The sequence below is a fragment of the Peromyscus californicus genome, unplaced genomic scaffold, assembly GCF_007827085.1.
Source record: "Peromyscus californicus insignis strain IS unplaced genomic scaffold, ASM782708v3 Scaffold_13__1_contigs__length_99412109, whole genome shotgun sequence".
In the NCBI taxonomy this organism is placed as follows: domain Eukaryota; kingdom Metazoa; phylum Chordata; class Mammalia; order Rodentia; family Cricetidae; genus Peromyscus; species Peromyscus californicus.
Window position 1 is genome coordinate 21197962 of NW_026294424.1, and position 27241 is coordinate 21225202.

The 27241-nt window shown below is 39.7% G+C and overlaps 1 protein-coding gene across 1 annotated transcript in view; it reads left to right on the plus strand.

Moving 5' to 3' along the window:
* Nucleotides 1-27241, plus strand: part of LOC128109018 (uncharacterized) — a 545235-nt gene that overhangs the window by 381708 nt on the left and 136286 nt on the right. Inside the window, exon 3 of the mRNA XM_052736024.1 lies at nucleotides 18993-19145. Coding sequence (XP_052591984.1) covers nucleotides 18993-19145 — 153 coding nt within the window. The remainder of the gene's footprint in view (nucleotides 1-18992; nucleotides 19146-27241) is intronic.

Consider the following 27241-nt stretch of genomic DNA (forward strand, 5'->3'; position numbering starts at 1 on the left):
TCCTCCCTTTTGAAGAAGGAATTCTTCACTGGTCCATCTTACTGTGCACATTCTTCAACCACAGAGTGCAGTTCAGGTTTTGTAGGTAGTTAATACATTAAACCAGGGATGCAAAAGCTGGCATTGTTAGGGAATAAGAGGTTCACTGGGCATATCATACAGAAATTTATTGCAGAAAGGACAAATACATGTACGCCCAGTTTGTTTCAATGTTTCCATTTCAGAATGCCAACGGCAGCCTAATGGCAGATCAAATGATGAAGCAAGCCCATTCACCAGCTTAAATCTGATTTGTCTTAATACAGCATTTTACCAAGGAAAGCACCAAGGGGCTCTGTGTTACTGCTGTTGCTGGTGTTATTTAACCCATCTATTCTGTCTAATAAAAAAGCTGAAGAAATAAAAAACTATTGATCTTTATTTATTGACTTCCTTGTGAGTATAGTTAAAGTTGACGCAGATCAATCACAATAAAGTTAAATGGATAGTATAGTATAACACAACCTGGGATTGTAAATGGAGTCTTAATTATGGGAGTGTTCACATTTTTCTATATGCAGATTTGGTAGGAGTAGGGGTTTCCAAGATCTCTGATAGTAGAGGTGGCAGAATTTTTACCATCTTCACACATTGTTCAGCAGTGTTTCCATTTTCCTTTGAAGAGCAGGAAAAGGGGAAGGAAAAGGACGTAGAAGAGTCATTTCTGAAATACCTTATTAAGTTTGTGTTTCCCTCTGCTCATCTTTAGAGATCCTAAGCGAAATTAATTTTACACATGACAGCTTAAAGTTGGATGGATGAGAGATAACCAGACACGATGAAGCAGCTTCCTTGGAGCAGAATGTCAGCCTTCAGCATGGAAGGCAGCACCATAGTTTCTATCCTGTTGAACTTGAACAGTATGCCACAGACCTGTTCCTCTCACCTCTCCCTCTTATTCCCACATTCCTGTGTTTCTGGGCAAGGAGAAAAAATATTCTCCTAAATGTTACAAAAGGGAGAGTTTTTTTTTTAATCTCTTCTTTTGGAGTTGTCTTAGATCAAACTGCTCAGCTAGTGACATTGCCTTGCTAATAACATTTGCTTCTGTCTCCTATGCAAATAAAGGTAGTCATAACAGTATGTATTAGCAGGATAAATAGGCATCCTTGTCTTTCTGACAGTTGGATTATCTTTAACTTCAGTCACCTACAAATTCACTACCAATTCCTCTATTTCAAATCTTGCGCCAAATTAAGCATTGGTTTGAGAACAATATCTGCTGATCAACTAAGGGTCTATGTGAGGACTGAAGCCCAAATAACCTTCCCTCATTCCGTTTGTGTTCAGAAGGCGACTCACTGAGCACATTAGCTCTCTCACAATTGTTTGTCCCTGTGGTTACAATCCTTAGGATACTGACCATGGCCAGGTTTCTGGATACAATGGAATTAAGTATCCACAATATAATATGCAATATTATGTTCCTATTGTTGTGGTGCATAAAATATAACCATATATATATATATATTATATATATATAATCTGGTTTTATTCATAAATATCACATGCCAAAGTTAACAATGCTAACAGAATTTGTGAAAAATGTATGGTCCTGCCTGTATTGTACTTCTATGAGATTTAAAATAATAAGAAAATATTTTGGTGGGGCGTAGAAATATGATCTTACCACACATATGCTTTTCTCTTCCCCATTCTCTCCACACACACACACACACACAAAACCAGAACTGATAGAAACTATCCATGCCCTTATGTAAAGGTGAGAAAAATGGGACCATTTCTCAGGGAATAAATGTTTCTTTGATTTCCTTTTCTTCTTCAATTGGTCACCATTAATTTTAAACTTTCTTGGCATTTTCTAGGCAATAAGAAGAGGGAAGAAAGGGGCCTTTGGAGGGGGCTCTGGCCCTTTTTGTAATGTGCTCACAACTAGCTGTCCATTTTGAAACACAGCTTGTCTACATACAGAGATCACTTCTATCCTTTGCATTCAAGACAATTGACAATTGGTCCAAATGCAGGAAATAAGGGTCATAGCAATTTCCATAAGGGGCATAGTTAATGCGATTCTTGCCATTCCTAATGCTGCATGAAAATACCAAGTTTTGTGCAAAAATCAGCTCTGAGTGCATACCTTCATCCCCCAGTAAATAGAACCTTCAATCTCTTTGGAAAGAGCTAGAAATCAAGGATGGCTAACTCATTTTTGGAGGGTAGTGTCTCCAAGCCTGTCTCTGTCAGCCACTTAAAAAGTTTATTGTGATGTTCACAACACATTTACCGCATCAGGAGTCAGACAGAGGAGAATGTTTGGAGAAAGAAAATTGTTCCCTGCAAAATATCATGTTGTAAATAAATTATTTTGTAAAATCTATTTAATTTATTTATTTTGATTAACAGCAATGGTTGGAGATATTTGAGAATTCATGTAGAAATCAAGGACCTCGTGAAACTCAATGGCTTATTATTTTTGTTTAATTATTTTTCTTGATTGGGTATGCATGTGGCAGTATTTGCTGTGCATCCTCAAATGCTGATGAATAGTGCATTAATTAGGATTAGGTTCAGCTGCTCATAACAGAAAAAAATAAATGGCAGTGGCTTAGAATGAAAACTACGTGCTTATTTCTATGTGACATGAAAATCTGGAGGAATGAAGTCCAGGATTGGCATGACAGTTCTGTGTCCCCAAGGCCCCTACAACTAACTACTCCAACACTTCTGGACTACAGCCTGTAAGCTCACATACTCTTGTAGCTCTGGTGGTAGAAACTTGAAAACAGGAACGGTAAGAAGAAAAATACAAAGGAGAGTCTCTCTCTCTCTCTCTCTCTCTCTCTCTCTCTCTCTCTCTCTCTCCTTTTCTTCCCCCCCTCATCCCACCTGTTCCTGCACTTCTAGGAGATTTTACCATAAATCTTAATTCTATGAAGTCCTGTTAAAGATTACATTAATATCAGAAAATGGGAGGGCATAAATTTGGGTTCTACAAGAATTCTCTTCCATAAGCCAATCCCTGATCAATCCATAACCCCACTAAGGGGCTAAAGGGCCCACCATCTCTTCTTTCTTCAACAGACACTTTTGAAAGCACTATAAAATTTTCCTTTTTCCTTGATATCTTTGCTTTAAAATATATCAATGGTTAATTAGATCGGCAGCCTTGTTGCATGCCACACAAGCAAATAGGATCCATACCTTCATGGAATTTGTGGCATGCAATGTGTAGTTATTGTTCTGTTTGTCCTGTTTCAGTCTAGGTCTATGATTCTTGAGTCATCAAGGGTAGAAAAGGATGAAGCTGAAGAGCATAGAAACTGCTTAGTAAAACACAGTCAGTAGGCTTTTTTTTAGCAGATTGTTGTTCCACAGCTCAACTTTGGTGCTTGTTTATATAAGGGCATGGCTCTCAGTGTTGCTTTGGATGTAATCCATTACATTATCCTTAACCAGTTCCACATTTTTACATCATTTCATTGATAGTACCTGTGATTATTTAAGAATTATGTCAACATTTATTTGTTTCTTCCCTGTGGTGGTTCCCTCCACACACTTCTTTACCAATACTTTACGATCAACTCTTGTCCACAAGTAACTCACTCTTATTCTATTTGGGTGACCTGGGGAATGGCCCTTATTTCATGGTAACCCTTAGGAGAATCAGCCTGACAACAGCTATCAAGAGGGGCAGCACCATGGACAGCAACACTGGCCTCCCACAATCTCATTAAAGCTTTGTGCATGTCTCTGCTAGACCAGCCCTGGTGTTGTAGAGATTCAAATGACAAAACTTGGAAAGAGGAGGGCGCTGGGGAAAAACGACAGTACTAGCTTATCTAGTACTGACTTTTCTTATCCCTCACTTTCACCTCAACCTAGCCAGAATTTCACTCCTTACAACTTTTAATTTTCAACTTCTACCTCTATTACCAGACTATGAGAAATATGATCTACTCAAGATAATTTCTTCTAATTTGTTCAGAATACATTTCTTCAGCATTTGGTATCTTTTTTTTTTAATTTAAGTCATTGAACAAGGCATAATTCAAATGATTTGATGTATTGCCAGGATTAATTAAGAGGAATGCCTAGACTCCTGAGTCACTGGGTCCTGTTTGTTGTTGGCCAACTCAAACACAACTTGTTCTAATGGTTCTGATTCATTCCTTCTTCTTCACACTTATTTTTTCTGCAGTGACACTAGAGTCCAAGTCTTTATCTTGGAGATAATTACTTGAAATCCAAGAAAAATTGTATAATGAGCTCAGTCATGTGGAAGGTTGGGCATGTGGAAGGTGGCAGATTTGGGCATGAATTTCTTATTTCTTGACCATGGACTCACCCCCATTCTGATCTGTTCTAACATATCATTTCTCTGAGCTCTAAACAGTAGTAAAATTCAAGATGGCTAAAATGTATATAGTTTATAGTCAGACTAGAAAATATCTATCTAATTCAACTACTTCTCAGATTTTGGCAACACATCTTTATCTTCATCTTTACTCATCTTTTTTGAAAGCGGAGTTATCAAGCATCATATACTATCTATTCTGAATGAACAACTGGTTCTGTCTGCTTTGACCTAGCAGCTGTGTGCTAATGAGTAAAAAAACCAGATGTACTCACAGAACCAAGAGCTCTTATTCAGGGGTGTGTGTGTGTGTGTGTGTGTGTGTGTGTGTGTGTGTGTGTGTGTGTGTGTTCACACATGTGTGTACACATGTATATGCATATGTACATGAATATACATGTGTGTATGCATATGGGGCAACAGGTCGGTGTCCAGTGTCCTCCTCAATTGTTTCCCACCTTGTTTTTTGAAGCAAAGTCTCTCACTAAACCTGACACTCACTAGTTTGCCTCAGCTGGTTGGCCAGTGCGCCCCCAGAACCTGCCTATCTCTGTTTGCTCAGAGGTGGAGTTACAGGTATGCAGTAACACTCCCATATTTTCACTTAGGTGCTGTAGAGTTCCTTATGCTTGAGCCAAGTGTGGTGGCACATGTCTTTCATCCCTGCACTTGGGAAAAAAGAGCAGGTAGATATCTATGAGTTCCAGGCAAGCCTGGTCTACCTAGAGAGTTTCAGACCAGCCAAGGCCACATAGTGAGATCATGTCTCCAAAAGAAAATACAACAAAAGCAGAAATTAAGGTCATTGTGTGACATTTTACTGAGCAAGGCATCTCCCCTACCTGATAGCCCAGTTTTTAAGATCATTTTTTCTATGTTCTCTTCAGATGCTTGATTTGGCTAACAGTGATCTGTGCCTTGTGACTATGTATGCTTAGCACTGCTCTAAACCTATCTGATCTAAGAGAGATCTCTATGTTTTCTACCTTGGAAAGTTCCCAGATGAAAGACTTACAAAATTCTGGGGCAGGTATGATTTCAAACAAAATTCAAAAGCATCAAAACAGCACAACTGCACTTCTCTTGCCCTTTCTCTTTTTCTTCTTTTTTACATTTAATATAGTATCCTGGGTGCATGGTTTGTTTCCTTATTTTCTGAAAGATTTATTATTTCTTTAATTTTAGATTGGGTGTGTGTGTGTTCCTGTGTATATGTGTGTTCCTGTGTGTTTGTGTGTTCCTGTGTGTGTGTTTTCCTGTGTGTGTGTTCCTATGTGTATGTGTTCCTGTGTGCTCCTGAGTGTGTGTGTGTGTGTGTGTGTGTGTGTGTGTGTGTGTGTGTGTGTGTGTCATGCCCATGAATTCAGGTGTACACAGATGGCAAAGGAGCTGAATTGCTCTGGAGCTAAAGTTGCAGGGCATTGTGAGCTGCCCAACATGGTGCTGGAGAGCACACTCATGTCCTCTGCAAGAGCAGCAAGTGCTCTCCACCACTGACCCTCCTGTGGCCCCTGTTGCTTTGTATGACTGTCACTGTTGTTCTTCATCAATGGTCATAGTGAGCCATACCCACTGAGGCTTCTGACGTGTGCTGAGGTGTCTGTTAGAGTTCTACCTCACACGGGGGAGAAGATAGTTGATAAGACCCACCCTGTTCAGATTCACTGCTTTAGCATATTTCATGCTAAAAATATTTTTCTACCATCTGCCAAGATTAGCACTCCAGTGGTGTAATAAATTTACTCACCCTGTTCCTTTGATGTAGTTTGGAACCAACTTTATGCTTTATTCAGCCTAATTGAAAGAAGATAAGATAAATGATGCACTTTGAATTTCCCCTCAGATGTACCATTGTTCATTACTTCAACAGAGGATGAACACATCTGATTGTAATCTTGGTGTTTCAGTAAAATAAAAGTTCCCATGGCAAAAATTCAGCATTAGCTGTTGTCACCATCCAACAGCCTTCTGTAAAAAATATTTAACAGTGCTGTGACCTCGAGTAAAATATTGCTCTCCATTAAAATGCAAAGTTGGTGGCCATTCTTCCAAAAGACGCTATGGAAGGAAATATTTTTGCAGTGATAATATGTGACTTGATATTAATTTACATCTGAGGCTCAAACCAAATGCCAAATTTAGATTTTGGTACATTCTTTGATTTTCTGTAAAATTTCAATTTTCATCTCTTCCTTTCTCTTCTACCTGCATTTAAGTTGGTTCTTTTTCCTCACCGTGTTTAAAGACAATTTAATATGTTTCCCTGCTGAAGATCGGCCTTGTGTAGCTCCCTCCATCTTTGATCCTGGCCTTGACCATGGTACTTCTTTTGGCTGAGAGTGCAACCATAGCTGTGGCACAGCAAGGCTTTTGAAGTCTCGGCAAGCTAGGGCTTGGCACATAGCCAAGGTCTTATGCTGAGAAGCATGGGCTTCAAACAGGAACTGAATAAAGAGATGACCGGACAGGGAAAAGCCCACTCAGCCTTAACTCCACACAAAGAGCTGCAGCCACCTGAGCAATGCTTAGAGCGGGAGGAGTGACCCTCCCGGGGAAACCATCAGTTTTTTGTGCAGTACCTTGAAAACATACATAGAAGTAACACTGCATGTCCTCAGCAGGTCATCACTGCATGTCCTCAGCAGGTCATCACTGCATGTCCTCAGCAGGTCATCACTGCATGTCCTCAGCAGGTCATCACTGCATGTCCTCAGCAGGTCATCACTGCATGTCCTCAGCAGGTCATCACTGCATGTCCTCAGCAGGTCATCACTGCATGTCCTCAGCAGGTCATACTTAGGAATGCATCTGTAACTATAAATGCATGTGTATTTACAAACGTACATGTATATTCAAATGCCAGCAATAACAATTACTGAAAAGAGAGGCTATGAATTTGAAGGAGGGGCAAAAAGAAGGGTTTGGAAGGAGGAAAGGAGAGGTGGAAATAGTGTGATTAAAACACAATTAAAATCTAAACAACAGTGAAGCGTGGGCTTGCCTGCCAGTGACCAGCGGCCGAGCTGACACCAACGGCAGTACAGGTGGAAGAGGTCGTCCACCTTGAGATACCAGTGACTCTGCCTGCCTGGGGACCCATGGTAGCCCTAAGTGAATTCTCTAGTTCAGTTGCAGTTGTTTGCCTGTAGAATGATACATACATCAGTAAATTCAGAAGTTAAAACATAAATTTTAAAATACGCATAAAATGGTTGCAAATTTCTGATTTGCTTTACCATACAATGATAAACAACTGACAAAAATACATAAAAGCTGCTCCAGTGTAAACAAACACAGAACTTTGTGGTGAAGATGAGAACAGAAAGGTAAGGACAGAAGTATGGCTCCACGGATGTTGAGAAGTGCGCTTGAAGGAATAAATAAGAAAAACATGGCACCAAACACACTGACAGTGTCGATATGTATCTTTTGGCCTCAGATTTCTTAACCTTAAAATGGGGATGAATGTGCCTAGTTCGTAAGAACTGAATATACATATACAGCACTCAAGACAGGACTTGGCACACAGAAAGAGAGAGCACATCTAAGCTGTTATCTTGTGCACACTGAGTATCAGCATATGATTATCCAAGTTAAAGAAAAGTGTCTTTGCAGCCATGTCAGTTACCCCTAAAGTTACTAAACAATGAACATTGAGGGGACCATGTTTCTAGACCAATGCACTGCAGCAGATCTACTACAGGGCATTTTCAGTCTTCATAGCAAGGCTGGTTTGGAGTCTGGTTAACAACTCAGAATACTAGTTTTAGCAGAAATGGTTTAGTGCCCAAATTTACAGTTGAAACTCTATATTGTCAGACATAAAAAAAGAAAACACCCATTGTTATAAACAACACATGTATCTTGTGCTATTGCCCATGCCTAGCAATCTTCTCAATGAAAAAAGAATTATCAAAAATTAATATGCTGTGTCAAATTGTTGAAAAAAATTATTGAATAAACAGTCTTCCCCTACTGTTAAAAACCTGATGGTGGTGGAAGTCTGCACCTGGGATACTCTTTAAGCAGAAGAATAGTTGAGATAAAATGGAAGTGTCCCCTATATACTAGAAATGATACCTTTAGTCACCAGAAACTGTAATGTGTATATTCCAATATGAAATAGAGGCATGGCTATGAAGTCCATTGTTAAGGGAGGAAAAACGGTACATTGAGCCTTGAGCTCTACTGAAATGCATCAGTGTCTGATGATACATCCTCCATGAGCTCCACCTTCTGTCGTTCTTTCTTCCTGCCTTCTGTGTGATTGGGAGGGAGTCACAGCTGGAAGAATAGGGAGATACATATCTACTAGAAATCTATCTTTTGGTATGATGCTATTGATTTACCCAGGTGTTAGAAGTGAAAGCAACTTCATTAGCCTTTCTTTGGTTTGACCTTAGTTTGGGAGACATTTTTAGTAGGGAGATGGGAGATCAAATGCTGTTATGTGTTTGTAAAACCAGCCCCTTTTGGTGGTTAAGAGTCTGGTCTTAGGGTCTGGAAAGGCTTGCTTCCAATCCACAAGGATGACATTGTGTGAGTTAGCTTCCTCAAAGCTCAGACTTCCGTATGTTAAATAATTTAATAATTCCCAGTCAAAGGGTGGTTTAGATGATTAAATGATCTCTTATATGCAACATGGATGTTATATCATCAGTGCTGGAAAACCATGAGAGAATTACTTCATTCATCAAAGAATACTAAGCCATATCATGAAATTGCATGCAACCACCCATCCTTCCCACTTACGGGCAACTGGCATAAAATAACTGATCAAGACAAGACTTATTATACATATTATACATCAACACAGGGCTTAGTGGATTATAAACTCCAACTTGTGGGCACAGGTACAATCTCTATAACATCCTCATCTCACCAATCAACAGGCTACAATGCTTTCGATCTGTAGCTAATTGAAGTGAAAAGCCCAGGAATAACATTTGGATTCCTCTGGGAATCCTATGTTAGAGAAGACAGTAGCAATGATTCGTCCAACCTGATCACTCTTCAAATGTGTACATTCCAACTTGGTAACCACCTGGCAAATGTGACTACTTCTGTGCTTGTAATATGACTACTATGAACTGAAACACTCCCAAAGTGTAACATTTACACCCATTTGGGAAGCCTTAGAATGAGAAATAAGTATAAAATATTATATTATTACATTTGTATTGATTGTATATAGAAATGTTACCAGTTGGGATTTATTAGGTGAAATGATATATCAAAAGGCATTTTACCTTGTAAGTTTTTTTTCAATATGGCTAAAAGAAAATTATAATTTACTCATGAGTTCATATGTGTGGTTCAAATTATGCTTTTAATGAACAGCATTGTTGCAAACAAAGCATATTAGGCATGAGGATATAAAGTACATTGCTCAATGTAGCTCAGCTCTATCAAAATGCAGACATGATCCCAGAACCCCTGACCTTCAGTGATCTCCTGGCATGCAACCTCACTGATTCCACAATTCTTTTGTTTGTGGCTTTTGACTATAGAGTAGGAATTGGATTCCCAAAGCTAGACCCTGGAAATGGGTTTCTTCAGAAAGTCCTGCCAGTCCCTTTTCTGGCCGGTTGTGTCTCTCCTTACTGCATTGCCCTGGATGCTGCATGGCCACTACCCACTCTCTGTGCTGGTTACAGAATCGGTATTGTATCTGAAACAATTGCTGTTATTAACAGGTTAAACTGCTGGGATGTTAAAATAAAGGCTGCCCAGCTTTAGTGCATTTTGTTGTAATCATCTCCCAGATGCCTTGTCGGAAATCAATTCAAGTTCAAAACTGGCTGGAATTGGGAGGTCAAGGCTTTGGCAGACTAAATATTTTATCTTCTGCTCATGTCTGGAGCTTTTAAAGATGTGGACTGGGGGATCTTTCTCATATCCCATCTGGACAAAGATGATTGGCTTTGCCATCTTGCCCAGGTTAGGACAAGGTTAAAATCAATTATAATCAATTATTAAGAGTCTTCTGTGGCCACATTGCTTAAAAGGAAATTTTAAAAGTTTCTCAGTTCTGAAACATGCATTTCTTAGTTGCTGCTGGATATGTTGTTATTCTAGAATGCCCAATATAGATGTTATCAGCTTTAGAAGTAAATGCACAGACTCTCTCCCTCCTATTTTCTTGATGCTTGGGTTTCAGGACAATGGAAAAAAGCCCCAAACACCTAAGATAACCATCACTGCTGCACTGAGCTGAAAAATCTTGTTACCTTCTTATATGTGTTAGAAGACTAGAGCTATTTATAATTTAGTCACATTGTCAAATTATTTCCCAGGAATCTGCTGAGACGATTTCCGTGGTTCCTATGAGCTTGCTTGCAGTGTGCTCATGCACATGAGACTGCACTAAGTCTTGTCAGCCAAAAGAGTCACTGAGTTTGAATTCCACAGTGATTTTGAGACAAGCTAGATCCAGCCCAACATTTTATGATACGAAACGGAGACTTGAAGAATTTAAATGACTTCTCCAAATCTTTACCCATCTACAGGGAGAATTGAATCAGCTAGTTCCTAAAAACATAATGGCCTCTATATATATCCAAATGAATTTTTGTCTTTTGTACAACCTTCTCATTTATAATGATCAGAGAAGAAAACCTATTTAGACAAAATGAATATCACTCTGAACCTTGGACTAGGACATGCACTCAATAAATAGATCATAATCATAAAATGTTCTTAAAAGGTCAGTTAGCTTTATCCATCATCTTGTATTCCATGAATGTAATATCTTGTATTTTCAGATTTCATCCAGATACAGTATTTTCAAGTTCAAGCTGCTACCATGAAAATATCCCATCATATTCCTTGTCCATGTAGAAGGAGAACTCTATCCAACTTAATTGGAATTTTCCCATGGACATGTCCAGTGGCAGAGAGTATGGACTACCTGCTGTCTAAGAAGAACTCATCATTAACAAACACTATAGTGGATTTTCATATTCTCCTTACAATGTCATGAGAAACAAAGTCAGTAGACTTACTTTGAAGAAAGGGAACACACTGCATGTAGGGGCCAGGCTTTTAAATTGTAGTACATGTTCATCTCTCATCAGCAAAATGCAAGCTCTTCATACTGATTATTTACTGTTTGCCAGATAGTGTTGATTATAAAACTGAGGTATGGAATATGTAAAAGACATTATAAAGTGAAACCTCACAATTCCAGATATAGTGATTATATACAATATACAAATCAACACTGTATCAACTCAGTTTTAACCCAGAGAGACCTGGCTTTGTTTTTGTTTGGCAATGAATATGTTACTTACCTTCTTGTGCTACCTGTCACAATAGGCTTAATACTTATTCTTGGAGAATTTTAAGTGAGAAGATGTCTGTAATACTCTTACCACTGTCTTGGTGTGTAGCAGTCTCTCAACCCATTCTGCCTATCATGATGATGACAGTCATAGTTACAACAGCCACAGCAGGAACCAGCTTGCTAGAGTGTATCCTCCTCTTTCTAACATTATGTTTATTACTTCATTATCTGTCTGCATGCATATGGAATAAAAAATGGTTTCAAATGTTTCATATTCTGTTCAGGTCAATAGTTCCAGATGAGTGTTTCACAAAATGGAGATGGCTGAGCCCTTCAGACCTTCCTCTGTTGAAAGACCACATTGCTTATGTAGTTTGTTTGTTTGGCTGAAAGAAAAACTGTTCACTACATGTTTGAGGAAGACCTGATTCTGATATTCCAAAAGCTAATCAATTGGAATTGTTTATTGATTGATTGATTGATTGATTGATTGATTGATTTTGTTTTTTTGAGACAGGGTTTCTCTGTGTATCTTTGCGCCTTTCCTGAAACTCACTCTGTAGCCCAGGCTGGCCTCGAACTCACAGAGATCCACCTGCCTCTGCCTCCCAAGTGCTGGGATTAAAGGCGTGCGCCACCACCACCCTCAATTGGAATTATTACTGTTTCTTTCTATACCCAATTTGTTTGTTGAAAGCTATGTGACAACGAACTTTCAAGGACCTTTGATTTTGAAAGGCAGCATCATGGTGTGATTAAAGAATCTGTCAGTATGGAGCAAAGTGACTGAGTTTTGTCACTTACTGGCTAAACTTTAGGCAAATCACTTTTAACAGAACCTCTGAGTCTTTATCTGAAAGATGCAGAGACTAATACATTCTTCCTAATACTATTTTGGATGTTAAAATGAATGTGGTATAAGTAAAGCTTATTGCCATGCTTAGTACAGGTAGGTGCTTCTTAAGTGGCAACTACTATTTCAGTTTTAAATTTTTTTATTCACTGATTCATTAACTGTGATATCTATTTCAGGGCAGTTAATAAGAATTTAAATTATATTTATATTGTCCATCAACAAGTATTGATTAATTGATGATTTTATGTGCCAAAAATTTTGCCACATGGGTGTGGCTTATAGAAGAGAGAGAGACATCTTTAAAGAATGATTGGTTGAGCACTGGGGAGGGGGCAGTTACAGAGTAGGAAATGGTTAAACTCCATTAAATTCTGTGACAGTCTCATGGTTTATTGATTCCTCTTGGCCTTGGTAGCTTTGGCGACTGTCATTTTAGCAATGAGATAATTCCACATGTACAAGCTGTATTTTGGAGTTGATGAGACCCTTGCTGTTAGTTACATGACTGCTTCATTCAGGCACCTCAAGCACCTGGGATTGCCTGAAGAACCAACTATGTAACTTCCCAGATAATAAGAGCCTGGAAATCTTGACCTGCTCAAGTGCTGACATGGCGACAGGAAAAGCAGCTCCAGAAAACCGCCCTCTATTCTCACAAGCACCCTGCAATGGCCTGTCCTCTATTTCCCTAGCTTGGGCATAGTTTCTTGTTAATTAGTTTTGCATTTAATAGGAGGAATACTGAGCATTTGCAGTATGCTTGTAGTCTCTTGCCAAGTACAAGCTCCCGATCAGCAGCCGGGCCTGCCATCCTTGCACTCAGCAGCATGCATCTCCATTCTGTTTGGGTCTACTGGCTTAGTACCAGGCATGGGAGCACACAAAGGAGTAACGGAGAATGAATAACTTGTTTAGTTTTCTTGGAAGAGTGAGTACCACAGAGGTCCCCTATTTCCTTTACCTCTCTGAAAGGAACACCCCATGCTTTAAATAATGATTCATGTAGCATGCGCCATATTCAAAGAGTAAACACAGAGATGAACGGTTCTATTTATTCTGTACAGTGAAAATAGAAATCTGGAAACAGCATCTGCTTCTCATTTAAATGTTTTTTTTTCTAATTATTGAGATGTATAGAGGCATCAAGCCAGGATTCAATCATCAACAAAGGTCTTGAGCTATCTAAACAAAAACTCTTTCCTAAAGCCACTGGCTCTAACAGTTGGAATGGCTTAGAGACCTCAACATGACTTTTGACACAAAGTTGGTATAAAGCCTGGGTAGTGAAAAAAATGCTATTTTTGGGTTTTTGAAAACAAATTCGAAAGTATAGGGAAATATTGCTAGAAATATATTTCTGAACAACTATAAACATCATGTAATCAGCTTCGGTTCAGTCACCTTTCCTTTCTGGAAATGAAACCTTGGACTTGGGACTTTGGCCTCTGTTTTTAGCAGAGAGGCATGAAGACTCTGGTGCTTCAGATGAGTTGACTGGATGGATTTTTTATTAGGAGCTTATGGGAGAATCAATGTCTCAAATATCAGCCCCTATAATTATGGCTCCCTCAATTTCACAACTCACAAAACAGTAGCCTACAATAAGGAAAACTAGTTCCTCAAACTTGATAGCCACTCAAAAACATACACAGAAAAGAGACACCTTAATAGAACAGAGGAAATAACTAGACATTTTGCCAGAAAAGGCCATGAGCACCAACTAATCTCAGGAGCTAGTTAGGGCACCAGTCTGTATTGGAGATCTGTGCCTTCTGTACTAGCTACTCTGCATTGCAACATCCCAGAGCCAATCGGCAGATGGAGAAGGCAGAAACTCAGTGCACAGCATTTCACTATGAGGGAAGAGAGTATGAGTGAGGACCAGAGAGCAATGGTCCTTATTGGTGTAGAAGGCTATTTGGAGGCCATATTGAAGAATGAAGCTGTTCCTACTTCTGTTACTCTTCCTAAGCATCTGCTCTCCTGTCGTTTGGTGTGTCCCCTCTACCCCACTCTTAGATGCTACACTGCCCAGTCCTGATTTCAGATAAATTCATCTCTTGTCTCCAAGTTCTGGCTAACTACATAAGAAGACTAAGATTGAGGAAAAACTGAATTTTGTGTTTTCAATTTTCAATGTATTTTGTACACATAAATTTAAAACTTTTAAAAATGTCACAAAACAATCTTCTTCCCTTCACCCCTTGTTCTCCCTGACTCTCTCCCCCACCTCCTTCCTCCCTAGCTCACCATACCCACTTCAGTCTTACTTTACCAGCTTTCTAGCTTACTACACACATGATTCTCTCTGACATGTAACTGAATTAAGAGCAAGAATGTATATTTTAATTTTTTAATGATTTATAACCTGTCTAATTTCAGAAAACATTTGAGGTGGCAAGAATAAATAAATAGCAGTGGGAGATACATGGATATTTTTACTCTGTATTGGATGCATATTCTTTTAGGCTGCATACATTTCTATAACTCTGACAAAGATCATACTGGTATGACCTTTTGTTGAGGGTAGAATTCATAGAATTGCGGGAAGTAGAGAAGGAATTCATCATTATTTATAACACCACCAATGACACATATGAATGATTTTAGTTACTGCCCAACTGGTGTCATGGATCTACTAATTATATTGTGTGTTTATCTAAAAGTGTTTTTTTCTGCTCTGGAGGAATAAGAGACAGGAATTTTAGAGAGGATAGATTGTGGATTGCTGTATGAGTTTGGGCAAATCAGTGGTCACTCAGTTCTAGATTCTATGTTAAAAACAATAATGAATCAATTATCGGTTCCCTGTAAGAGCCAATGATGTGATGTACTTGGAAGAGCTTTAGTGCACAGAAGCCACTATGGCTGTACAGTGAGTGTGGGTGAATGTTTTCTTTACTTCAGTCTCTGCTTCATCCAGGAGGAGACCAGGGCCTCACTCTCCGGGACGCTCTAGCAGAAGTGCCTCTTTGTGTTTGGGCTTTATTTATTGAATGCATTTGAATGAGCGATCGTTCTAAGAGCAGAGAGTCATTCAATTTGATTTCACAATGGGGTGATGGGTGAGGCTGGAAACTACATCCTCAAACACATTATCCAGAACACGGGAAACAAAACCACTTTTCAAAAGTGACTCATCTTTAAAATATCATAGCAGAATGAAATACTTCATTCATTCATTTTCATAGCAAACTCCTAATTGAGAATGTCATAAACCACTTTGCAGAGAGAGGCAATCATGACCTGAGAAATTAAGTGGAGTAATTTACAAATAGGCTTTTGTCTGGCAGGAGGTTTAGCATGTGGGTTATCTAGGATTTGCCTGTGGGTTATCTTGGCAAAGCAAGCTCCCTTTTCTCTAACCCATTGGTGGTATATATATTTGGGTGCCCAATTAATATTAAAAATGAAAAACGGTTTCTCATATGTTTTCTCCTGGGTCCTCATTACAAAATCTTTTTAGCCCTTGTCCTCTCCAAAACAAACACCCCTTTCATGCTTCAGTTCTCATTCATATACCTGCTGTCTGTCCATCTTCCTTCCCACACAGACCTGCAAGCATGGAGGGAATTCAGGTGCGTGAGCCCTTCTAGCCTTGTTCAAGACACTAATCTTGACCCACATCCAGACTCGGTTCCTCCCTTTAATTTTATGGTGATTATAGTCTTCACAATTTGGTACTATAAAACAAAAAATATTTTCCCGTTTTAAAATACCTAAGTCATTCTCCCCAGTTTGGGGATGAAACACACACACACACACACACACACACACACACACACACGCATGCACGCATGCACACACACACACACACACACACACACACACACACACACACACACACACACACTCATAATCCACGCTATCAGAAGAAAGGTGACTTGTAGCACACAAAGTCAAATGAAACCCTTGATTCTTCTCTTTGCTAGCTCAGAAGCTGGGTGATAAGAACAAGTGTTTCACAGGGTTCTTGAAGGTGGTAAATCAGGCATCTCATAAGACGGTTCCCAGAGAAGAGGCTACTGGAGAACCCCTTGTCACTAACATTTGTCAGCATCTATGACAGGAATTTTACTATCTGACATCCTTCCCTAACTCTCAGCCTGTGACTGTGTATAGAAAGAATCTCAATTCATACAAGGAGGGTGGAAAAGACTGAGCCAGACACTGTTAACAAAACAGTCCCCTGAAGGGCTATGATATTGCTCAGTGGTGATACTGTCCCTATACATTTTATCTTGTACACGAAATCTGGGCTAATTATCATTTTCTCCTACAGTACATTTTAGACTTTTGTGTTTCCATGTCCCTGCCTAGTTCATTAAGCAGGGTTTTACAGCTCCTCCAGTAACAGGATTGCTATTGACACTTTCATTAGACCCATAATTCAAATGCTTGTCTGCCTTCCAAATGGAAGCCTCTGAGTCCAGAACCACAATCTGGCCACCGACCGTATGTTGGCTTTTAGAACTGTCGTAAACTCATCATCACATTCAAGTTCTTGAAGGGTCAAAATCTGCTTCCTCAGTGAACTGTCTCCATCCAACAAATACTCAGTGTATTCTCCAAGAACAGCCAGCCAAGTTTTCACCAGTGTTCTCTGAAAGCTCTTCAGACAGTACTCATTAGAGTGTGACTGTAGCACAAATAATCATTGTCTGGATTTAAATATAAATGGCCTGCTCCATTCATTCACTTAATCATTTCACTACTCAAGACCAATATACCAAATATTATGATGTTTTAGCAATTTAAAATTGAATAAGTTGGTCTCTGCCTTGTAATATCCTATAGTGCAATCGGTGTGTATAGAAATAATGATGTAATCAGTGGAATGTGAAATATTCACCACTAGATTTCCAGAAATGGGAAAAGCTATGATATAGATGCCTGTGCTTTAACTAATGGCTGTTCTCAATTTCTATTTTCTTATACTGGTCAAATAGAAATGGTTCAACTGCCTGTGTAGAACTGTACAGATGTATATATGAAATACAGGGACTGTATTCTGGAAGATAACCTCAGGAGAAGATAATGACATCCCTGTGGAATGGTACCAATGGACAAGGAGGCAGTACTACATCAGAGAATTGTTTTGGTGATCATGAAAAGTGGTCTTTGTACAATAGTGTTTGCTTTTTCTAACAAGGCTCGAGAAGGCCAATGCTAATATCTCATTTAATTGAAAAGACATTTTTTAGGCATGCCTGGTAGACATAAGGCATGCCTGTTTTTGGTTTCTGTAGAACATCTCAGGCCTCAGCAAAGAAGCAGTAAATATTAGCAGACCCTGCCACATGGATGTGCAGCTGGGGTTTTCACTCTGTAGAGAAGGATTTCCACTAATTACTTTAACATATATAGTGAACCATACTTTTCAATGTACAGTTAGTTGTGTTTGATTTAAGTGGCTGTGGACTGGATACATTGCTTTTACTTTCTAAGCCAATCACATCACATAGGAATTTTTTTTTGTTTGTTTTTTGTTTTTTGTTTTTTGAGACAGGGTTTCTCTGTGTAGTTTTGGTGCCTGTCCTGGATCTCTGCCTCCCGAGTGCTGGGATTAAAGATGTGCACCACCACTGCCTGGCTTGGAAAATATTTGATTTGAGGTAGTTCACCTTCCTGGTATCTACGATTTAAGAAAAGATAGAGAAGAAATAGAAAAGACAAAAATCATGGTCTCCTGTTATTGATTCTAGTCCTTTATGGCCCATCTCATTTGGTCTCTTTTAATGAAGCTAACCAGATTCCTGTACTAGAAAGTCCCTCTGCTGGAATGGGTTCTACCTCAAGCCACTGAGCATTAGGAGGGTGTGAGGTTGCATTCCATAGTTGATGGGGTCACATGACTCACGTGTGCCTTGGCAATTGTACTGTGCTGCAGGAAAAGAGATTGCCACATCCTTCCCAGTACATGTCATTCTATTGTGTTTGCCTTCATAAGCACGTCCAGTTGCCTGGCGGAGGTCACTGACAGTGTGGGGTTTAGAAGTCGTTGCTTGGAAATCACACTCACTAACACCTAAATCGTCTATCAGATGTGCTGTAGCTTATCCCAAGCTCATGTAGAAGAGGGGTTTGTAGCCTCTTTTATTTTCATTTCAAGTAGCATCACTCACTTTAAGCCTCTTCAAAAACCTCCAGGGTGAAGGACAAGAAAGAGGCTTATGGAATCTTCCATAACTGTGGCCCACTGTTGTTTCTGCATCCAAATCAGCACCTCTGTCTTTGGTATTTCATTTTAAAATCACACTTTCTTCCTCCCATGCAACCAGTAATGGGGATTCTGCCACCTATTTTCCAATCCAGATGGCTCTTTTGTGCATCTATACATTTAATTGAGCTCTGTCCAGGAGGAAAGCCAGGCAGGAATGTAAGGAGGGGAGGACATGATGTTTGCTTGATGCAGTCTGCCCTGTTGTCTTCTCTCATCTTCTGTGACCTCAGGTTGGATGACCGCATTCTGTTCTTCCCCCCTTTTCACTCACAAGGATCTTCCAGTCTGGGCTTTTTCTGGGAGCAGAAATCCAATTATAAATATGAAACAGACTTCATTGCTGGACCCAAACTTCACATCTGCCAAGAAACCAAGCTTCTGCCCAAGAGTATCTGCAATGCAAGCAGCAGGATCAAGGGCATAAGAGGTAAGTTTGAATGAGAAGAATCTTTCCTTGTGGCACGTACATAGAAGCACTCTATCTCACATAGAGGTTACAACATGGGAGGTTTTTAAATCAGGAACAAAAACTTGATCTATACTTTTTTATGGGTTAGTCTGTCTAGCTAACTATTAACTATAGAGTTATTACACTGAATTCTGTTTTAAAACATGATTTTGGGAAGGGCTGGCTTGCACAGTAAAGGAAACATCTACCACAAAAACAACACACACACACACACACACACACACAGAGAGAGAGAGAGAGAGAGAGAGAGAGAGAGAGAGAGAGAGAGAGAGAGAGAGCAGACAGACAAGGATTTGACAGTTTTTGTTTGTTTGTTTGTTTCTCAAGTTGCCTTTTCAAAACAAGTTCCAGAATGTCATGGGACCAAGAGAAAGTGAGAAGTAAAGATTTAATACATTTTATCATGATATTTGAGTTGGCAGGCAGGCAGGCAGGGAGGGAGTGAGAGAGAGAAAGGGAGGAGAGAAAGGTAGATGAGGTAAGCTTCCAGAGTCTTAGGAAGAAAGGATGGATAGATATCATCTCAGTTTTACAAATATGAGAAAAAGATCACACACACACACACACACAAGAGGGGGGAGAGAGAAAGACAGACACAGAGAGACACACACACACACACACACACACACACACACACACACACACACACACAGAGAGAGAGAGAGAGAAAGACAGATAAGTTTATGTTCTCTTGACTCATTAAATAATTCTGTGGTTTTAGCTATTTTATCCTGCCAGGGAGGGTCTCTGAGTTTCCAGATTCATTTCTACTCCTTGGGCTTTTTTAAAAACAAAGCCTGAAGACTAGGGAATGGATAGAAAGAACAAAAGCTACGATGAGCTACTCTCAGGAGGCAATGATCTCACAATATAACAATAAAGGTTTTCAGACTCCCTGAGAGAAAGGGCAGAAGCAGTGGGCTGAAGGGGAGCTGGGACCAGAGTGTGAATGTGGAGAGAGTCTAGTCAGATGGGAAATGGTAAGGACTTCAGGAGCTATGGGGTGATTTTGAAAGAGATGGTGGAAAGTAAGCAGTGAGTGTGAGTGCTGAGATAGAGTGGTGTTATTAGAAAATGGGAGGGGGAGACAGGAGGTGTTAATGGTAATTGGCATGAACTGTCTTCTTGGCTTTTCTGTATTTCCTCAGTGAATAAGCGACAGACAGGCCTTCCCAGTTATAAATGAGATGTCGCTCCTGGTCTGAACGCATGGGTGTACCCAGTGCGGTTTCACCCACAGCAAGCATCCCACTGAGTACACTGGCAAAGACATGCTTTCCAACAGGCTCCTAAGTATCTTAGGTGTGAGCTTCCCTTTTCCTTTGTGTTTGTTTTCTGTTGTTGTTGTTGTTTGGGTTTGTTTTTGTTTGTCTCTTCTCTTCACATGGCCTAGCTTGTAAAGTTCAGACCTATGAGTTAGATGTCCTGAGTGTTAGAACTGGAGGAACCACTAGCTACTTTAGGATCTCAAATAATTTATGTAAGGTAAAAATCCGCCCTATTTCCAAGCACAGAATAATGAAGTCATACATTTTGCATAGATTGGTTAACATTTATGCATTGATTGTATGTTGTGGTAGTTTGAAAGAAAATAGCCCCCAAAGGGAGTGGCACTAGTAGGAAGTATGGCTTTGTTGGAGTAGGTGTGGTCTTGCTGGAGGAAGTGTGTCATTGTGGGGGTGGGCTTTGAGGTCTCCTATGCTCAAGCTACACTCAGTGACACAGTTCATTTCCTGTTGCCTTTGGGTCGAGATGTGGAACTCTCAGCTCCTTCTCTAGCACCATGTCTGCCTGCATTCTGCCATGTCTGTTTGTGATGGTAATGGACTCTGAAACTGGAAGTAAGCCCCCTCAAACAAAGCTTTCCTTTGTGAGTGCTGCTGTGGTCATCATGTCTCTTCACTGCAATAAAAACCCTAACTAAGACATACGTCTATAACATTAAAACTTCAGAAGAATCTTCCCTGAGGGGTTTTGATTAGATAAGATATAGAAAATTTCATAATGGTGAATGATCACTGATATGTTTATTGTTATTATTTTGGTGTTTGTGGCATTGTTGATTCTGGCAATCATTTTTTTTTTTAATTTTTGAAATGAATAGATTAAAAAGTCCCTCCATGCTCCCTTCTATTCCTACAAAATAATTTCTGGGCAGGGCAGTGGTGGTGCACACCTTTAAACCTGACACTCAGGAGGCAGAGCCAGACAGATCTCTATGAGTTCGAGGCCAGCCTGGTCTACAGAGAGAGATCCAGGACAGGCACCAAAACTAAACAGAGAAACCCTGTCTCAAAAAACCAAAATAAATAAATAAATAAATAAATAATTTCTGTAACTCCTAGGTTTAAGAAAACCTCCCACAAGAAGCAGACACTACTCCATGAAAAAACTAGGTATCAATTCATGTGTCTTACAAATGCTTAGGTTATTTGAAAAAGCTACTCACTGGCTCCAAGAACATGAGCATGGAGGATCTGGCCCCACCCTTCATCTGCCATATGGTGGTATGGGTGGGGGGAGGGATGTGCTTCCCCCTGCCCCTTGCAGCCTGTGGCAGGTGGGAGGAGAGCTGTCCCTGCCCCTCACTAGCTGCAGCACTCAGGAGAGTCACCTTTGCTCCTAACCTGGGCAATGTAGTAGAGCTGGCTCTTCTGGTATAGGCTTTGGTGAGAGCAGGAGAACAGGCCCTGCACCCTTGCTCCTTGCTGCAAGGGATGAACTAGCCGGGGCAATGCAGGAGAGCTCACCCTGCTAGTGAGGACTGGGGAAGAGCTGGCAAGCCAACCAACCCTGCAACTACCCAGGCCTAGAACCAGGGTTATGAGTTGGCCCAGCCTAACATCCACCCCACCTATGATCTGCTGGAGCACTTGAAGGGGCCGGTCTTGCAGACCCAAAGCTGCAGGATCTCCATGACACAGGGCAGCAACAGGGTATCCCAGAGTAGGTTCATTGGGGCACAATATCAATAGTGTAGCAGAAACCAGAGACCTTGAACCAGACCAATGACTCTTTGCAATGAACACTTGCAAGTAAAAAGATAAAAGGATTTACTACATGACTCACTGTGTCACACTAAAGCTTCCATGACAAGATTTTTCTTTTCTTTTCTTTTTCCTTTTTTTTCTCTTAAATTTTATTTTATTGATGGGGGGTGGTTTGCAAGGGCAGAGGGCAAATATGAAGGGACAGGGAGATGAATGAGATCAAGATGCGTGTTGTGAAAAACACAAGGAATAAATTTTAAAAATTCTAAATAAAATAAAAGAAAGAAAAGAAAAAGCTGCTCTCTGGAAAGGGCTCAGAACTCACTTATCACTTCACCACTTTGGTCTTGCTGAGGACAGCTTGGGCACTAAATAAAGGAGTGGGAGCTTTTCTCTTTCCACCTGTCCACTAAATTTCACTTGAGCCATTCAGGGCGTACCTGTGGATCTGGAGACTCTGGTACATAGTTCTACCCTTTTGTGAAAATATAGCATATTTGTCTTCTTGATCTCCGCCTTCCCATCTTCATCCTGTGTTTGAAGATGTGGAAACACAAGTTCTGCCACTGGAAGCAGACCTCCTTTGAGAACTTCAGAACTGTCCTCATTCCTTGATTTGCTTGGGAGCATCTTAGCCATGGGAATGCAGTACTGATGGAATTGTTGATTGGTCCAATGACATATCAGAGTCTTTAAAGACATGAAATTAAGAAAGAAAGAAAGAAAGAAAGAAAGAAAGAAAGAAAGAAAGAAAGAAAGAAATCAACATTGTTCTGAAAGAAAGGTAGTTAAAATTCAGAAAGAGAGATTCTTTAATTAACTTAATAAAATTACTAATGGAAGCATTTTAACTGCTAAATTTAATTTACTTGTCAAGATATCAGGCTACAAAGAGGAGGGAAGAGTCGGAAGTCTGCTTCCCATTATGATGTACTCTACTATAGAATAAATTTGCTTAAAATGAAATATATCACCAAAAGCCATCAATGACATCTTAATTTGGAACAGCCAGTTGAAAAGTAATTAGACTACGAAGCAATCAGTTCTAGTAAATCAGGGTTTCCCCTTACATAAACATACATTTTTTTCCTATTTATACCCAGGAAAGACTAGACTCACAGGTAGTAGGCAGGCAGGGATGCTGGCTCTTTTGATCCGTGTTTCTACTTACATTACCAGGCTGTCAAAACAAAATGTTTTATGATGGGATTAAAAAATGTATAAGCATCCGATTTGATTTAGTGTTTATATTTTTATGTTGAACTAAGGAAACTTTGCTTATGATTGGATTTTAAAGATTTACATTTGTCTCTCTTCCTTCCAAAATGCTTTCCAGATCCACTGGCAACCCCAACACCTTACTTCAACAAGTGAAATTCAGTCGAATATCAAAAAGCCCCACTTAGTTCTCCCTTCAGGGTCCCTCCTACTCTTCTAAACAAAAGTGGTGAATGTAGCTGCTAATGAGACAGGGTCTGGAGGAGGTGGGAGTGTCTAAATGATTCTTTTGTTTAATATCTGAAGATTCGCCATGAGCTGTTTCTCACATAGTAATAGATCCAGACGTATAATTGTCAGTTTATTAGCATGAAAAACACTCTGATAAGAGAGGTGGGTGAAACAGAATAATTTATATATGATTTGGTTGTGAAAAGTTAGCAATGAGAAAACAAACGATATCAAAGGACTTCATATAAGGGAACATTTTGAGTGTGTCTTCACTAATCACCTTGAACCTCAGGAAGGTGTTTTCTTCTCCACATTACAGACATGCAAATGGAGGCCCTGGGAGGTTAAGGGTTTTGTGGAAACAGCAAAGGTATTTAATGGGAGAGCTGGGCTAGAAAGAGCACTTGCAGGCTCCTGGTATTTTCTTCACAACATCTGGTTGTGATGATGGGATCCCATCTGTTATCTGTTGAGGGGAAGAGGTGTGAGAAAAATAACTAGAGGATAGATCAATCACCCAGAAAAATATTTATGAAGGACTTCATTCAGATATTATGGGAGTCAACATTGTCACCAGCCCTGAAAGCTCAGAGGAGATGATGAATTATGCCACAGAAGACATTAGTTCACAAAGCAGAAACTACCTGGCAACAACTGCTTGTGTTACTGAGTTAGCCACTCTGGTGAGAGAAAATGACTAGAGAGAAAAAAGGGTCATTTCAAAAGGACAGAATAAGATGCCTTTAAGAAATATGGGGAAATCTCTGAAACATGGTTCTGGATTCATCCAGCATGCAAACCACCCAGCTATATGCAAATATTTGTACCTTAATAGAATAAATCATTTCCATTCTTTCTGTTGCCTTTTTAGAAATGTGATTATGGATAACTATACTACAAGGCACACTATATCTCCTTGTGAAGCACATTGGAAGGAAATCTAAGACAGACAATGCAATGGCAATGTGTATTAAGATTCATTATTGTAGATATGTGAGAAGCAGTCTAAGAATATAATTAAAGCACAAAAGCCTTCATTTACAGTGTGGAAGCAGGAGAACCAGACTGAACACGGGTACAGGGACCCTCTTTCTCCAGGAGTTTTGTAAAAATCCTCAATGGCTGTTCAAGACCCATGTCTAACAGGACAGTTGTCCTGGTACTGAAGAAGGCAGGAACTATATAAAAATAGATGTAGCAAGTTAAAGTTAGAAAAAAAGAAGATAAGAAGCACAAATGTGGGAAATGAGATATTGCTAGTAAAAGAGGTTAAATGGAGTAAGAAAGTCTTTTATAAATGTTTCAAGGGAAAAAGAGTGATCCTCAAGAGAAAAAAGACCAGGGAATAAATGAGAAGAGGAGGGTGTGAAATTAATGATGGCCGAGATATTGACCTCCTGCTTTAAGTCAGTTTTTAAGAGAAAAATGAGAAGAAAATTTGGACAGCTGGAAGGCAATAATGACTTTTAAAAATAGGTATCGACAAAGAGGATGAAGGGAAATTTAGAAAAAAATTAAACATAGTGGCATATACTGATTGTAACTTTCAAATAATGTGCTTCCCAGGGAATTTGATTCCTTACCTATTAACTATGCACAGACACAGGAGAACAATGCAGACTAGGGAGATGTCAGAAACCCCACAAAACAAATTTGTTTTATATAACAATAAAAAATGGGGAGTCCAACACACGTCAGACCCTCTAAGGAGTATATAATTTAGCACATATTTTGTTTTTCTTTTTGGCTATTTCGGTTTTTAGAAATTGGGATTATATGTTCCTCTTTTGCTCAGTGGGAAAAGGAGACAAAATACACATTATAGATGCTTTGGAAGTACATGAAGGCTGTCATGATTTCATGGGAGAAATTTGGAAAGATGGTACAGTCCCTAAGTCTGACATTAGTGTTAAAGTAGTTAGTAGACTGTGTACATAGATTGGAAAATTCAGAGAATTATGGGGAAAAAATCCTGTGACAGGAAGTTTCAGGTTCTAATACAATTTCCAGGTGATATCCTGAGATGTCCAATTCTTTTTGCAAAGCCACTAGATACCTGGGAAGGTAATCCTTCAGGGGATGTTAGTTGCTGTTAGGCAATACGTTTGTGAGGAATGAAAACATAGGTGCAAGGTTTGGATTTTTATAGCAAGCATGGCTACTAGACATGACATCTTAGGGAAGATGGTATCTAGGAACACTGGTCTCAACACCTCCCTCAGCTTCCTCCCCATGGGCTCAGTGCACAGACTGTATCAGTACATGCTCCTTGCTCTTTCTCTGTTTCACTGAGAGGTGTTTGCATGCAGCAGGCTCTGTTGCATAAATCAGACACAAATCCAACAGGATATGTCAGCCTCCGTTCATTGAGGTGTGGCTGTTGGCATTGTTGTAGGAGGGAAATAGGGGCAGAAAAAAGATGAAAAGGATCAAGGACCAGGGAGGAAAGCCCAACAAGGGAAATTAGAGAAAACACACAGGGACTCACACTTTTGAAGAATTTAATTTCAAGCAATATTTACAGTGTTTATGCAAAAGTTGGCCAGAGAGATGAGAAACTTTTAATTCTTGTCTCCTTTTCTACTGCTAATTTTCTCAATTCCTTAAAAGGCTCTCTCTCTTCTCTACTGAAAAGATACTGTTTGTCCACCCTTGGCTCCTGTGATTAACACTGGCCAAGAATCACTTACTGCAGGAAAGGATGTCAGTCCACCTTGGAGAAGAGTCAGGTCAGGGAAGTCAGCAGGAACCTGGAGCAGCAACTACGGAGGTATTTGCTGGCTCACTCACTCACAGGTTTTATTACGTTTAGTTAACTTTTTCACAAAGCCCAGGTCCACCCGCCTTGTGATGGTGCTTCCTTCAGTGGGCTGGACCCTTCTGTATCAATTAACAACTAAGACATCCTCCCACAGATGAGCACACAGGCCAATCTAACCTAGGTGATTCCTCTATCTTTCCTCGTTCTAGGCTGCGTTAACTGGCAGGTAAAGTTAATTTGGACAAATATATAATAGAATTTGGAAGGGTTTATTGGGAATTTTACCACGAATTATTATATTTAGCACATTCTCTTCAACGTCTTTAATTCCTTAGTTTCTATGCCCTACAAATTATCCCCAAGTTCTTGAAAATCATGGCAAGCACATGTCAGTGTGCTGTAGGCCGAACCGAAAGCTCCCTGAGAGCTGTGGGTACATATGAGAGAGATGTGGAGAATGTGTCCTCGTGTCATGTGTGCTTTAAAGAACAAGAAAGCTACAGTGTTCACAATAAACACAATATATAGCAACAGCAAATATGAGAATACTACCTTGAAAATCTATGGAGGCCATCCAATGCTAGATTCAGAGGTGAAGGAATAGTCTTAAATATTTCCTTTCCTTGAGGAACTGAAGAAAGAATATCAACAAATTAACTAAAGTTGAAACCAGAAACTAAGCAAACATAGAACTATGAAGAAGGAAGTGAAGAAAGTAAAAACCAGAGATAAAAAAATGGGAAACCTCAACACAGCAAGACTGATGAATAAATCTCCAGGTGTTATGAAGATACATTTTATCTTAAATTTTATTTTAATACAACATTTATAGATGGAATAAACCATATATGTAT